This window comes from Triturus cristatus, chromosome 11, assembly GCF_964204655.1.
Source record: "Triturus cristatus chromosome 11, aTriCri1.1, whole genome shotgun sequence".
In the NCBI taxonomy this organism is placed as follows: Eukaryota; Metazoa; Chordata; class Amphibia; order Caudata; family Salamandridae; genus Triturus; species Triturus cristatus.
This window is the reverse complement of record NC_140594.1, coordinates 717102177-717117533: the sequence shown is the minus strand read 5'-3', so window position 1 is coordinate 717117533 and position 15357 is coordinate 717102177. Positions and strand designations below refer to the sequence as shown.

The window sequence follows — 15357 nt, the reverse complement described above, 5'->3', positions numbered from 1 at the left end:
GGGGCGTACATTTCCTCCAGTGGTAATGACAAACAAGCATTGGCATAGCCAATAGGCCTCGCTTTTGGGACCTTATAAGTGTTTATCCATGCAACAGTTGCATAACTAAATACTTATAAGGTCCCAAAAGCGAGACCTATTGGCTATGCCAATGCTTGTTTCTGTTTATTACTGCTCTGTAGTAATCGCGGCGCACGGGTGGCACCATTACTGCATAGAACTAATAAACAGGAAAAAAAAGCGAAGATAACATCAAAGCGGCCTTGCGGCCGCCAAAGTGAGGCGCGCACCCGCGCACATGCACTGTAGCTCTAGGCTACAGTGGTAGCACTTTTGTGAGCCCTCCCAAAAAGTCTCGCCAGACCAGCGCATGCGCTGGGTCAGGCGAGACCTAAAAATGAACATGTAAAAATGTGCTTTTCTCCCCCAAAGAACCTATTGTTCTTATATGCTGTTACATACCCAGGTTCTGAGGGACATTGGGTTACCCGATTGCTGATTAAGTTTTTTTAAACAGCACTATCAAAACAGTCCCACTAGTGAATGTTATTTACATGTAAGATTTTTGTTGGCCTCATAAATTAAACATGTATAGGTGGTAACACATTTTCTATTTTTTTTTTAAAGTTTGATTTTTGTGGCATAAGCGTGCTATAAAAAAATAACCATTGTACTACCTTGCCAAGCACTGACCATATATGCCAGTGCTTATTTCTGAATTATTTACTCTTCCTATCAAACTTTTTGACAATTCTACTGAACATTTTAATGGTATTATGTGTCATCTATACCCCGATTCTCTGTCCATTTTGCCGACATTCACCGTTACATCTGTTCTTGTTACATTATATGAAGTGCATTCACCATTGCTTCTGTTGTCATTACATTATATGAAGTGATACCAATTTCAATGGGGAAAACAACATCCGAAAAAGCATGTGTTGCACATTTTCCTTTCATAATGTATTCAAGTAGCAGAAAGTCGTTCCTTGCTTTCCCCACATGACAGCACTTATTCATCATACCCTTCTGGCAATTTGACCTCAGGGATTTCTAGACAGAATTCGAAATTCAAAGGTGAGCCTCGAATTAGTTTGCCGATTGACCTCTGTATTGAAGTACAGTTTTTCCAATCCAACTGTATATGAACCTATTGCAAACTTTGTTCCTCAATATTGAAGGAATAATAGGTGGCTAATAGTATATTCTTCAATATTCACTTGAAACAACACCTGCTATTCCAGTATATGACAAGCTTACATGATTTATTAGATAAGTTGTTGGTCTTGGAACCTGTTGACCTGGGTTATGGAGCTAAAGTTATCTCCAGGTACCTCAATTTGGAAACCTGCAAACCCTGACTATATAATGTGTTGACCCATTTGCATATTCACAAGCAAACCTCACATCACAGCCTGGTTTCTGTAATCCAGTCTCAACTCATCCCGTACACCATACTGTTTTATGTTTTAAGGACGCAATTTTGAGGCCCTCCTACTATAATGTGAAAATTCTCTTTAGATCTCTCCCTTGTCCTCCCTAATTCCTCATGTCTCCACCAGCGCAACTTCAAGTTGTTCATCCTGTTCCTGTAGGTAAAGCACTTACTTGTGATGTCTGAATCCATACCTGCCAAACCACTGAATTTTAGGCCCTTCTTCACATGCTTTTAGTACTGGTGCTATCCATGTTGCAGTAGTAGTGGTGGTTGACTGCTCTCTGAATTTTGTGTTTTGCAGATAGGAGTCAAATGATTTATAACTCACAGACACCCTCACCAATAGAGAAAAAGCATCAAGTGAGTAAATTAAAGCCTCAACCCCCAGAGCTCCTAAAACCTCCACCACGCAGTACAGTTCCCAGCCCATCCAACTCTGCTCGAATTTGCATTCCTGCTACGACTCGCCCCAGGTAAGAACCTTAACTTTGTTTACAACTTAATCAAGTTAATTTATTACCTTTGGTTGGTTTAACTGTCACTGTTGTTTAGCTGCTGCTTATTCCTTTCCTAGTTTGACAATCTTGTGCTTTCCTTCCCATGGAGCTTACCTTCTTTACAATCTCTTTGATTGTCTGGTTTATATGTTTCTGCTGCTTGCTTTTAGGGAGCTACTTTTTTCTTTTTGTTTAAACACTTCTTGAGATTCCATGTGTTTTTCAGCTATTTCCTCAATGTGCACCCCCCCATGTTACTTTTTCTCTCACCCATGTGCTTCTCTCCCCCCCTCCCCCCCGCACACGTTTTGTGCTGTCTTGTCTCTGTGCACTTATCCCCACACTGTGATCCACTTTGCTCCCTTTTGCTTCTACTGCTTCTCTCCCCGCCCACTGTGTTGCGTCTCCATCACCCCTGCCTCAACCCACTCCTATAACCTGGTTGTCCTTTAAAACATTTTAAGCACTTTTGCACTGCAATTTGAAGCCGCTTTTTAGCGAAAGGAGTAAAGAAAAAGAAAATATGACCCTACATCATTTTGTAGGTGCGCACATATGTTTTGAGCTCATGCATGCCTCGTTGGCGCTGTGTCATTGCACTTTTTGTTTTAAATAGCCATGCTGTACAGCTTCTATGATTCTGTACTTCAGGCTAAAAAAGGTCGGGAAAGCAAATAGGTCTAATTAGCAGGACCTATTGGCTCTGTCAATGTTTGTTGATTACTGGAAACATCCTCAGCTTTTTCACCTATGTGGGGCAGTGAATCCTGATCTTGTTTAGAGGACCAGCAAGTTTGAAAAATAACTGTTTTGTTGAATCAAACACCTTCAAAGACAGAGGCTGTCAGACCCCACTTGGGGACCTTCGGAACAAAAAGGCTACTGGGTCTCAGCTGTTGGTGGTGAGATCATTTGCCTCCGATGTCCCATGGTCCGTCCTACCAAGGCTCTGCAAACATGGCCAAGCGCAACCCCTTCAGCACTTGACTTTCAGTACTAGTGATGTCGAGCAATCATAGGTCCCTCAGGGAGTTAGTGCTGGGAATAAATCAAGCTCATCTCCATGCATTCAGCCAGCAGTGCAATAATTGATTTTCCAGCCCAGTGCTTGTTTTTTATTTAAAGAAAGTAAATGCACTCTAAAAAGAAATGATACACAAAAAGTGATACACACTACAATGTGCAGGTGCCATTATCCACTGGGGTGTTGCCCTTGTGCCTAGGGTTGAAGGTCCCCTTCCCATCACCTAACTGTGTAATCTATTGTACAGAAGGTACAGTGCAGTGCTGTCCCTCTTGTTCAGAATTTGCGTGCCCAGTTTTATGGTCTTAGTCCCAGAATGTAAATCTTACCTATGTGAGTCCTTTTCTCCCATCAGTCACAGTCGGGCCCGCAGCTTCCATGTGGTCCCTCTTCTCTCGCTCGGGGAAGAATGATGCCCCAGCTGCGACTTCATCGGCACACCGGTCCTGTCTGTGAAAGCAACAGCTGCAGTGGTTGCTACCCAGAGGCTGGTTGGCAGGTAGGGTCCTGCAACAATGGCAGTCTGGTCATTTGTAGGCAACAGTGATTCATTTGAGCTCAGATGTCATGGGGCTGCTGAAGGCACTCACGAGGGCGGAGGTGCACCTCGCACACTACCCATGGGATGGGGCAGTTGCATATTCCGTACAAGTCTGGTCTGTTCTCACAATAGTGCAGTCTGCACGGGTACATTTCAGGACAGTGTCACTGTGCATGTCACTTGCATGGTCACTGCGGCACCGACGCAAGACAGTGCTACAGTGTAGCCTCTTCAGGCAAGTGTTGACGCTCTGATATGGGATTACACCAGTCACACTTTCTTGAGGCTTTCTGGGCATATGGACCCTCTGCACTTCTGCTCGCCCTGGTAGTCGGATGTATGACGTTACAACGCATGCTTTTACACCGCATGCCGTTACAACGCATTTTTTACACCGCAAGATCTGTTACAACGCCAGCCTTTACAACGCATGCTTTTACAACGACGTACACTAGATGGAGTGCTGACATTAGAAATGTATAATTTACTATTCTAACTCCAGTCCACGTTGCAGTAGGGAAGGTGTTTGGATAGTAAAACTACACTATTTCTAATGTTAGCACGCCATCTAGTGCATTTCGTTGTAATGGCATGCGTTGTAATGGCATGCGTTGTAACAGATTTCGCGTTGTAATAGTTTCGTTGTAATGGTAGTGCGGTGTAAAAGTTGCGTTGTAAAGGTTGTTCACCCTGGTAGTCGGCACCTCCTGCCAGTCAGTCAGTCAGTCAGTCAAAAACTTTTATTTCGGTAAAATACCATAAAAAGACATAAATACATAAATACTTTAAAAAACATGATTAAATCACAATGAATAGAGTTGAGATCAATTAAAACATTAAAACAGTTCTATAGGACAAGCACAATAAAAACAAGAACTAATCCGCGAAACGGGAGAAAAGTTTAGATTGATCCAGGGCCAATGATAAACACATATACCTCAAAGAACTAAGATGATGATATATGTAGTGCTGAATCAGGGGGCTGAGTAGCAAGAGACAAAAATTTGGACCTAACAAACCACATTGAGAGGAGGAATTTGGCCATTGCAAACACTACCAAAGGGGTGGTGTCATATTTCAGAATTCTAAGCACCTCCTTGTAGTCCCTAAGGCCCCTAGACTTGCATAGCTGGATAATCCATTTTTTCCGTGCAATAGTATATAAGGGGCAAAAGAGAACAACATGCAACTCTGATTCGCGGGTATCAGAGCATAGGGGGCAAGAACTAACGGGGTTTACAACGTTAGACCATCTATAGGTAAAATCTCTCAGTGGAAGGGAACCGTGTCTAAGCTGTATGTAGAGTTTCTTAGCCAGGGGAGGTTGGATCACGTCTAAGAAGACTTCAAATTGGGGACTACACTTAATATCCAAAAAAGTGTCAGTGAGCCTACCCAGGGAGGACTGGAGTAGAATACCCTGCCTAAAAGATTTCAGAACCTCCCTCAATGAGTTCTTCGAAAGTGAACAGCAGGACACTTCCGGGGCAGACCATAGATTCCCCATCCCAATTAGGTTGCAAAGGTTCTTTATGTGGGCAAGCCAGGGGATCTTATCCAAATTACCCCTTGCCAAAATGTCACCGAGATCGAGCCTATAGCTTTCCAGCTCGGGCGTTGACCAAAGACGCCTCCAGAACTGAAGAGGACGATTCAGGGCAATCTCTTCTATGGGAATCAAACCTAAATCCCATCTCAAAGGGATTAATGGGGTGCTGACAGGTAGTTTCAGCAAACTCCTGATAAAGGAATTCTCAATAGATGAGAGGGAGGCGGGGGTGGAGTATCCCCATAATTCAGCACCATAAAGTGCTCCTCCTCTGGCTTGTGATTTATAAATTTCCAGCGGGGGGCCCAGAGGTTTACACGAAGAGTTGTTAAACACCTTCAGGATACCCCCCACTGATTGGGCTAGTCTCAATTTTGCCTTTGCCAAATGGGAACCCCAATTCATTTTGTCGTTGAGGGTCACCCCCAAATAGTCAAACGTGGCGACCCTATCCAGCTCAACCTCTCCCAGTTTGGGGTGGGGGCAATTACGCGAATTAGAACCAAACACCATAAATTTGGTCTTAGAGAGGTTCAGTTCCAGATCCCTGATTTTGCAAAAAGAGCAGAAGGCCTCTAATGTACGCTGAATGCCCATGTAAGATTGAGATAGCAAAAGCGTATCATCAGCGAACATCAGGGCCGGGACCTTACGACCCGCCAAAACAGGGGAGTCCAGGTTAGCGGAGCGCAAAAGAAACTCTATCAGCCCATTGATAAAGAGGGAGAAAAGGGTGGGGGCCAGGACACAGCCCTGCCTCACACCCTTCTCTACCGGAAATGGCCTTGAAAGTTCCCCATCCCTCCCATATCTCACCCTTGCATAGGTGCCTAGGTGGAGTCGTTTGAATAGGTGGCAAAGATAGGGGGGGGCACCCATCTCTAGCAAAATGGCCCAGAGTTTTTCCCTTTGCACCATATCAAAAGCGGACCGAAGGTCCACAAAGATCAGATACAAATTACCGGCGCCCATGCTGACTGTTTTCCAATAGATCAAAAGTAATCTAAATAGTTGATCAATGGTAGAAACCTTAGCTCGGAACCCCGCCTGTAGGGAGGTTAGAACATGTTGATCCTCCATCCAGAACTGCAGTCTGGATAATAGGACTCGAGCAAACAGCTTCTGAATTACATCAATCAGGCTTATGGGGCGGTAGTTGGCTGGGTCCAGTGGGGAAGATTTTTTGTGGATGGGAATAATTTCTGCACCCAACCAAGTGTCCGGGATTCTAAGGCCCTGCAAAATAGCATTAAAATATACACATATATAAGGTGCCCAAATTTTTACATCACTTCGGTAGAGATCACCGGGGATCTTGTCGAGCCCCGGAGCTTTCCCTGCCGAAAGGGAATTGAGGGCCAATTCAATCTCTGGGATGGAAAAGAGGCTAGACTCAATTTCTGCCTGGCTCAACAAGTCCATTGCAGTATCAATCTGGGTGAGGCCTACATCGTTACTAACCAGAGGGTTACAGGCCGAGAAGAGGGGTTGGAAATGGGCGAGCCAGACCTCCTCACTAAGATTAGGAAGTAGTGCTGGGGTACTGGCAACCGAGCCCGAACGAACAATATTCCAGAACGCCCTCGAGTCACGGTCTGCTAGAGCTTGGAGTAAATTTTGCCACCTTAGATCCTCCCACTCGGCTTTAGCTTCCCTGATCAGGTCTTTGTAGGTGGCCCTGGCTGCCCGAATACTGGACAAGGTACCCTCTTTTACTTCTACTAGCAGGGCAGACTTAGCCCGCCTGCAGGTACCATTGAACCAGCGCTCGGGCCTAAGAGGTCTTGATTTTGAGGCCGTGGGTTTATAGAAAAAACTGGCCAAACTACCTAGAAAATCCGTATGGATAGTCTGGAGTTCGGAAAAACAAGACTGCGGAATAAGCCCAGCGGGACTCAGAAGATGGAAAACTGCTTCCAGGGAGCAGGTCACGGCACTATATACATCAGCCAGCTTTAGATCATCAGACGCCACCCTTTCCCACCTAATCCGTCTGCCACCTGCCACTAGGACCAAATTCTCACTTTGTAATGGAGATTGGGGCCTAGAAGATTCACTACCACCTAGATTGTTAATCAATTCCAGAGACAGTAGGTTGTGATCGCTGTCGGCCCGTGGGATGATAGAAAAAGAGGCCAAATGGCCCCAAAATTCTACGTTCACCAAAACATAATCGATTGACGAACAGCTCCCAGCTCTGTTAAAGGTGAAGGACCCCGGGACGTCCGGGCAGAGTCTGCCATTGCAGGCCCGTAAGGAGTGTGCAATGGTAAGCCTATTAATCTCAAGGGCAAGGGGGGAGAGACGTTTAGCCGGGTGGGAAATAAGATCAGGGATTAGATAGATTTCGTCCACCTCACAGGAGGGGGAAGGGATCCCTGGAAGGGGTTCGAAGTGGCAATTAAAATCGGCTCCAATTAGTTTATGGGACGCCTGTGGTAGAGAGTGTAGAACATTTTCCAGGGCGCCCAGAATCGACAAACCTAACTGGACCGGCTGTGGGCGCAAGTACACATTTATAACTGCTAGTGAGTAGCTAGCGGGAAAGGATAGTAGGAGACATAGAATATCAGGGGACTTTGAATCCAATGACTTTACTGAGCACCCCAGGTGAGATGCAACCCAAACAACTAACCCCCCTGAGGGTCTCCCTCGGAACCCCTGAACTGCTGGGGCTGCAAAAGATGCATATCCCACCCTCCGTGGTATAGACCGCAGCCAGGTTTCTTGAAATATACAGATGTCATATTTGTCCATTAACTCTCCCCACTCGGGATCAGAGAGTTTGGACTCTAAACCGGCCACGTTCCAGGACCCAACTAATGGTTTCCGGTGAGGTATACAGAGTGAGCTGTCAACCGGAGGGATGGGAAAGGGGGGGCTGTGGGAAGCTGAATGCACAGGGGGGTTCGGCTCTAGAGAACCCACCAGAGCGCTGGGGGACAGAGACGATGGAGAGGGGGGCCCAGGGCCACTCACCACTCCCGGGGCAACCAGGGGCACCAACGTCCATGTATCATAAACATCCTCATCCTGGCTCCCCCCCACGGGCATAAGCTCTCCCTTACAAGGACTCGAATGTAGTGGTCAATCCACCGCATTTAGTGCACCATAACGGTTTTCAACCGGGATGTTAAAGTGCAAATTGTGTGGGGCCTGGTGGAAATAAGGTAAATCAGCTGAGACCAAAGTGTTGGAAATGGAATAGAAGTACCCCAAATGAAAAGCCTCAATAGCACCCCTTCTATAGTGCCCTCCCTGCATCAAAATGTGATCTACTACTCTGGGGTCCCTAAAATTAATCAGGACGCAGTCCCCCCCTATGTCTTTTGAGCGGGACCCTAGCCAGTTAACCCTCCGGACATGCAGGATCTCCCCTCTCCCTACTCCCTTTAGTGGTCTATTTTTAGACAGCCAGTGGATGACTTTATTTTTTAGTTCAAGATAGGATTCCCCCCTTCCATTCATAACCGAAGGAACTCCTGTAAGGACGATCACATAAGGGGCTGCCTCCGGGGGAAGCTGGACCAGAAGATGAGGATCCTCCAAGCTCCGGAGGGGTCGGTCCCCCCCCTCAGGTAGGCGGGAACCGACCCCGTCTGTAATCCGAGAAACTAAGTCCCTACAGTGAGTAGGCTGCTCATGTGTTGAAACGACGATAGGGACTCGGGGCACAGTCAGGGGCAAATGAGGACCAGCGTTGTGAGAAGGGGCAGTTGTATGCACCATCGAGGGCTGGCCCAGATCCGTGTGCACCTGCATCAGGGATAAAGGTGACTCAGTTTGGGGGATAGAATTAGTTAGATTTACTTTGGAACTAGCACCCTCCGAACTGCCCGAATTGACCTTAGGGTCCTGGGTAGGCTGCATCTTCCCAAATCCTTTGGAGTTAACTAAGGAAACCAACCTGTCCATTTTAGATGACAGGGATTTAGCCAGAAGGTTTAGAGATTGGTCTATGTGTGACTGGAGCTCAATTAATAGGGTGGTCGCCCAGGTCGGAGGGATAGAAGTAGGGGGGTGATGGTGGATCGGGGCCGAAAAGGGAGAGCTATCTGGAGCAGGGGCTGATAAGAGTCTCCTTTTTCTCATTTTTTGTTTTTTTTGTTTTTTCCTTGTCTTAACCTGTTTTGTAGGGGCCACAATAGACACAAAGGAAGATGTTGATAACCCTTCTTCCACTAGAGCTGGCTCATCTATTTGGGCTTGAGCGCACGGTAGTTGTGTAAATGAGGGCAGCATAGAAGACATAGCATCAGGATCCACCTGGTATGATGAAAAATCAGACAAACCATCTAGAGGGGGGGCCATATTGAATGCCGGTGTAATCGACAGCCGTTTTTCTGTATTTTCAATGGCTGAAGCCACCACCCCGATTGTCTTTTGCAACATCTTGTCTATTGCTGTAAGACTAGGGATCTGAGAAGCAGAGTTCGCTAGCTGTCTGGTCATCGGACGACTAGCTGTAGGTTTGGAGTGCTTCCCCATGAATCTAGAGTGTCCACAACACAAGCAATGAAAACTTATGGGACAAATCAGTAAAAACCAACAGTAAAAGGAAGACACTCTAATCCACAAAGAATGACTGACTATAAAGAGTAAAATAAAATAACCAAAAGAAATCAAACACTACTGATCCGAGGAGGAAAGCTTAGAGGGGCGGCCCAGCCCGGCCTCCTCCGGCCCCGGACGGCCACAGACGGTCCCGCCCTTGTCCCGGGCTTCTCCCGGCGCCGCCCGCGCGCGGTCCCGCGAGGCGGTGGGTCGCAGTGTTTTTCAAGCGCCTCCCGGCGCGAAAGAGCAGTGGGCGTGTTCGGGTTCCGCTTCCCGTGGCGCCGCTAGGGATCCTGGGGATGGTAGTCCCCCTCCGTGCAGCGTCCGCGTTGGAAATGGCGGGAGCAGGAGGGAAACAGACAGCAGCAGTCCGGAAAACACTCCGGCAGAATCTCCCCTCGTCTCCAGCCAGGTAGGAACACCTCCTGCAGTATTGGCACTCCACTTCCTCCTTCTCCTACGCAGGTCATATTCTAGGCACTTCAGGAGAGAGCTCTTGATTCCAGGTCAGTTTTCAGGTGATGTCCCTTCACCTCTTGGAAGCTGACTGTCAGGTAAAGACCAGCCCTGATTGCACAGCATTCCTTTTGGGAACTTTTGAAGCACCCCCTTCCTTGGTCAAAGAGAACGTAGAACTGGAATAGCAATTGGACCAGCAGCTCCAGCTTTTATACAATTAGGGGAAGTAGATTATCTGTATGCATTGTCAGAACCGGTTTTAATTCTGGGTGCTCCGGGCTGGGGAACACGATTGTACAACATGCAGGGGACATTTCTGTCCCACCAGATGCACATTTTCTATTCTTGACTAAAGGCAAAAGCTCCAGAGAGTAACCGCGAATCCTTTGATACTTGTAAACTTGACTGTTTCCAATTTGTGATCCAGACCTTGCCAAAAAACCTTTCTGAGGGATATTTCTAACAGAGTCCTCACCTTTTACATTTTCCAAGATGCCAGAGTGGATCTGTAACTTTTTCACAGCAAGAGCATCTGTGCACCGGCAGGTGGTGATATCAGACTCTAAGCGACCTACTCCACCTCCAGAAGTGACGGTGCAGAGCTGCATATAGGTACGACTCCAACGAGATTTTGTTGCTGATCTGGCGCTCTGCTTCCAACTTTGTTGGTGTTTTCCAAGGCCAGATATTTGCTGAAAGACAACGTGTCAGGGAAATATCCCGTCCAAGAAGAACAGGCTTCCAGCCAGGCCATGACATCAGGAAGCAGGTGTCAGTCACCGATCGATCCACACATTATCTGCCTGTGATGTCTAGGTTCTGGACATGTAAATATGGCATACTGCAACAAGCAGTCAGATCTGTACCGTGAGTTACAGCCGGTGTGTAGCCACCCAAAAGATATATGGGGCCATACCAGGCCTTACCTGGCTCGACTTAATAAGAAGCCGGAAACCAGAGAAGAGGAGGGCGAGGTAACAGTACATCATGCCTGCAACGATTGTAATATCTGGTCATTAATTTGTATCACTACAACCCTGATCGTCCCACTTGTAAGTCATTTCTTTGTACTCTACACCTGGAGTTGGTCTGTGCCCTTCCAAATAACTTTGTATTGTAGTTTTTGTGTCTGGTTGCTTGAACTCAAAAATATAGTTAAAAAAGTCAGCAGGCAAGAGAGATACAGACTTTCAAAAGCAAGAGTATGACATGTACGCTCCTCAGGGTTAACTGTCTGATGGGAGCAGAAGAGACTAAGTAAATTAATACAATTCCAGACGTCCGCAGTGAAGCAGGTTTTGCTCACCTTCATGACTACCTCATAGAACACAAGGAGGAAGCTTTTTAAAGCCTGGTCCCACAGCTGCTGCATCATTATCCTCTGCAGGGGCTGTGGCAATGGCCACGTCAACATCATATTCAACTCTGATGCTGCCTCAATAAGACCAATTCACCAGGCAGTGATCAGGATGCAGACTCAAAGGAAGAGGAAGGTGGGGTTGTGCATGGAGAGTAGGAGAGTGAGAGTTATAAGGATGAGAAATAATAGAGGGACATCATTCTGCCACAAGAAAGAGCCAAGACATGCCCTTATCCAGACTCTTCATTGAACTATATCACCGATCTCCATGCATTGTTGGAAATATCAGCTAGGAAGTTCTACCTCCCAAAGTTGTCGATGGCACAGCAGTGCTTTTGTACAACTTCAAAGAGCCGTCCAGAAAGACAACAAAGTCTTTCCCAATTCAGGATCATATCTTGAAGGAAAAGTTAAAACCCATGACTGCACCTGCTTTCAAAGAATCCTATAAAGCCTAGCTCTGCTCCACCTAACAGAGATGCACGTATACTGGTGTCTGGGGTCGTAGGGTAAAGTCCATGGCATTAATAGTCATAAATCTAGGAAACGATCGACCATCCTCAGCTGGTATGACTGCCCGATGTAGCACAACATTTTGCCTTTAGTGACTTGATCACTGTAGATGGGAGCAAGTACTGGCAAAGCCAGTCGGTCTTGCCAATTTTAGATATGTTGGCTTTGTCAGTGTTTTATTAGCCATGTTGTACAGCTGAGCGGCTGCTGTGCAGCATGGTTGAAAGCAAAAACAAAGCAATATGATGCAGCCAACGTTGACGAGTCATATCCGCGCTGCACAGAAGCTCTGTCGAAGTCCATCATGGCAAAAAAAAAACATTGACCAAGCATCTATTTGCATAGGCAAGACCTATTGCCTTTACCAGTGCTGAGGAAAAAAGCTCTATGATGCAGCCAGCTCTGGCTGCATCCTAGTTGTTTTTTTATGGGGCTAGGAAGGGGCAAGCAACAATTGGGGAAGGGGTCAGGGCATGCAAGAATGTGTAGATTGGTGTGGTGATGCAGCAACAGCAGGAGGGCAGAGGAAAGGGAGGCAAGCAACAAGAGCAGTAGTGGGGACAGAGGGGAGACAAGCAACAAGAGCAGTAGTGGGGACAGAGGGGAGACAAGCAACAAGAGCAGTAATGGGGACAGAGGGGAGACAAGCAACAAGAGCAGTAATGGGTACAGAGGGGAGACAAGCAACAAAAGCAGTAGTAGGGACAGAGAGGAGACAAGCAAAAAGAGCATTGGTGGGGACAGAGGGGAGACAAGCAACAAGAGCAGTAGTGGGGACAGAGGGGAGACAAGCAACAAGAGCAGTAGTGGGGACAGAGGGGAGACAAGCAACAAGAGCAGTAGTGGGGACAGAGGGGAGACAAGCAACAAGAGCATTGGTGGGGACAGAGGGGAGACAAGCAACAAGAGCAGTAGTGGGGACAGAGGGGAGACAAGCAACAAGAGCAGTGGTGGGGACAGAGGGGAGACAAGCAACAAGAGCAGTAATGGGTACAGAGGGGAGACAAGCAACAAAAGCAGTAGTAGGGACAGAGAGGAGACAAGCAAAAAGAGCATTGGTGGGGACAGAGGGGAGACAAGCAACAAGAGCAGTAGTGGGGACAGAGGGGAGACAAGCAACAAGAGCAGTAGTGGGGACAGAGGGGAGACAAGCAACAAGAGCAGTAGTGGGGACAGAGGGGAGACAAGCAACAAGAGCATTGGTGGGGACAGAGGGGAGACAAGCAACAAGAGCAGTAGTGGGGACAGAGGGGAGACAAGCAACAAGAGCAGTAGTGGGGACAGAGGGGAGACAAGCAACAAAAGCAGTAGTGGGGACAGAGGGGAGACAAGCAACAAGAGCATTGGTGGGGACAGAGGGGAGACAAGCAACAAGAGCAGTAGTGGGGACAGAGGGGAGACAAGCAACAAGAGCAGTAGTGGGGACAGAGGGGAGACAAGCAACAAGAGCAGTAGTGGGGACAGAGGGGAGACAAGCAACAAGAGCATTGGTGGGGACAGAGGGGAGACAAGCAACAAGAGCAGTAATGGGGACAGAGGGGAGACGGGCAACAAGAGCAGTAGTGGGGACAGAGGGGAGACAAGCAACAAAAGCAGTGGTAGGGACAGAGGGGAGACAAGCAACAAGAGCAGTAATGGGTACAGAGGGGAGACAAGCAACAAAAGCAGTAGTAGGGACAGAGAGGAGACAAGCAACAAGAGCAGTAATGGGGACAGAGGGGAGACAAGCAACAAGAGCAGTAGTGGGGACAGAGGGGAGACAAGCAACAAAAGCAGTGGTAGGGACAGAGGGGAGACAAGCAACAAGAGCAGTGGTGGGGACAGAGGGGAGACAAGCAACAAGAGCAGTAGTGGGGACAGAGGGGAGACAAGCAACAAGAGCAGTGGTGGGGACAGAGGGGAGACAAGCAACAAGAGCAGTAATGGGTACAGAGGGGAGACAAGCAACAAGAGCAGTAGTGGGGACAGAGGGGAGACGGGCAAGCACCAAGGATGAGATGGCTGAGTGAGTGGAGACCAGCAACCACGATTGGAAGGGTGGCAAACAATGACAAGAGGGGAATGGAGGTGCCAAATGGCAAACAGTGGCAGAGGGTTGCAAGCAACAGTGACAGGGGGAGAAGAGGGCAAATGACGATGGGAGTCTGACTGGTACTAGCAACAACAGGCAAGCGACGACGATGATGAAGCCCTCAAAATAGATTAGACCCTGCCCTTAAACTCCAACGTTTCCCCCATCCACACCACCCACCACTGACTGTGCACATCCCACTGTCAGGTTTAAAAGTAAATAATTAATAATAGTTAAACCTGCTACCCAAACACACATTTTACTGGTCCCAAAACCTGCATACTTTTACTGAAGCTCGAAGTCTCATCTCAGACGATCAAGCCCCCCCCCCCAAACACGTAATGTAGAATCACCCTTGGAAAATATACCGCATGCTACTAAATCCTGCCTAATTTATGTACAATAGATCTGTGAGCAACGCCAAACAGGGATTTACATATGTACCTAAAGCATTGTGTACATTTAACAACTTCTTCCAAAAGTGTAAAAGAGGATAATTACAGCTTGAGTATAGAGTAATATTACAACCTGTATGTCTTTTAACAATCAAGCTTCAGAGAGAAAACAGAGTTCTGAAAGGTGACAAACAAACATACACTGCTACCCTGCATTACCTGGTTTCAGTCATAAGTAAGTTTCAGTGACGAGAACAACAAACTTTGAAAATCACGAGAGTAAGGTGCTGAAAGGGCTCACAGCTTTGTATCTTCAGAATATCAGAAGAGAGCTTGAAGTGTGCTAATGTGTCAATCTTTGTTTGCGACCTGCTTTTGTGTGATGCTTCTGTATCTGTAGCTTATGTGCATGTCTCCTCCTTTTATGAGTTGTGTGTCTATTATCACATATATACATGTGCCAATGCCCCCAGCTACACAACACATCTGTGTGCCTTGAGTTTATCTTTCAAGATCAACAGCTGATAAAGCCCTCTTAAATTTACCAAGTGTAGCGGCAGAAAACATCCCAAGTCGAAAGCAACAGGGTGTAATACACTCTCTGCATTTAGTTTCTCTGCTGACAGGTCTGTTCCTGGTTCTGTGTCTCCTAGTCTGCTTGACTTTAGGATTGGTGCATAATTTGTATTTTCCACAGGCTAGACTATGCATTTGATGGAAGGGTTATGGTCATCGTTTTATTGTATATATTGAAAAAAAAGTTGGCAGTACTCTGAATGCCTGCAGAGAGCTGGCGCTTGTGAAAGAGGGGTTGAGGAAGGGTGTTGCGCGGGCATGCTGGCAGCTCTATTCAAATACACAAAAGTGGCACAAGGAGCATATTGTTCGTAAACTTTCCTTTCTTGCTAACCCAGATTGGAAAACTGGGGGCATTCCAGACAACAATGGTGATTGGC

General features: G+C 47.1%; 1 protein-coding gene across 1 annotated transcript in view; it reads left to right on the top strand.

Annotated features, from left to right (window-relative positions):
• Positions 1-15357, top strand: part of LOC146785368 (cilium assembly protein DZIP1L-like) — a 346296-nt gene that overhangs the window by 188553 nt on the left and 142386 nt on the right. Inside the window, exon 4 of the mRNA XM_085633029.1 lies at positions 1740-1911. Coding sequence (XP_085489155.1) covers positions 1740-1911 — 172 coding nt within the window. The remainder of the gene's footprint in view (positions 1-1739; positions 1912-15357) is intronic.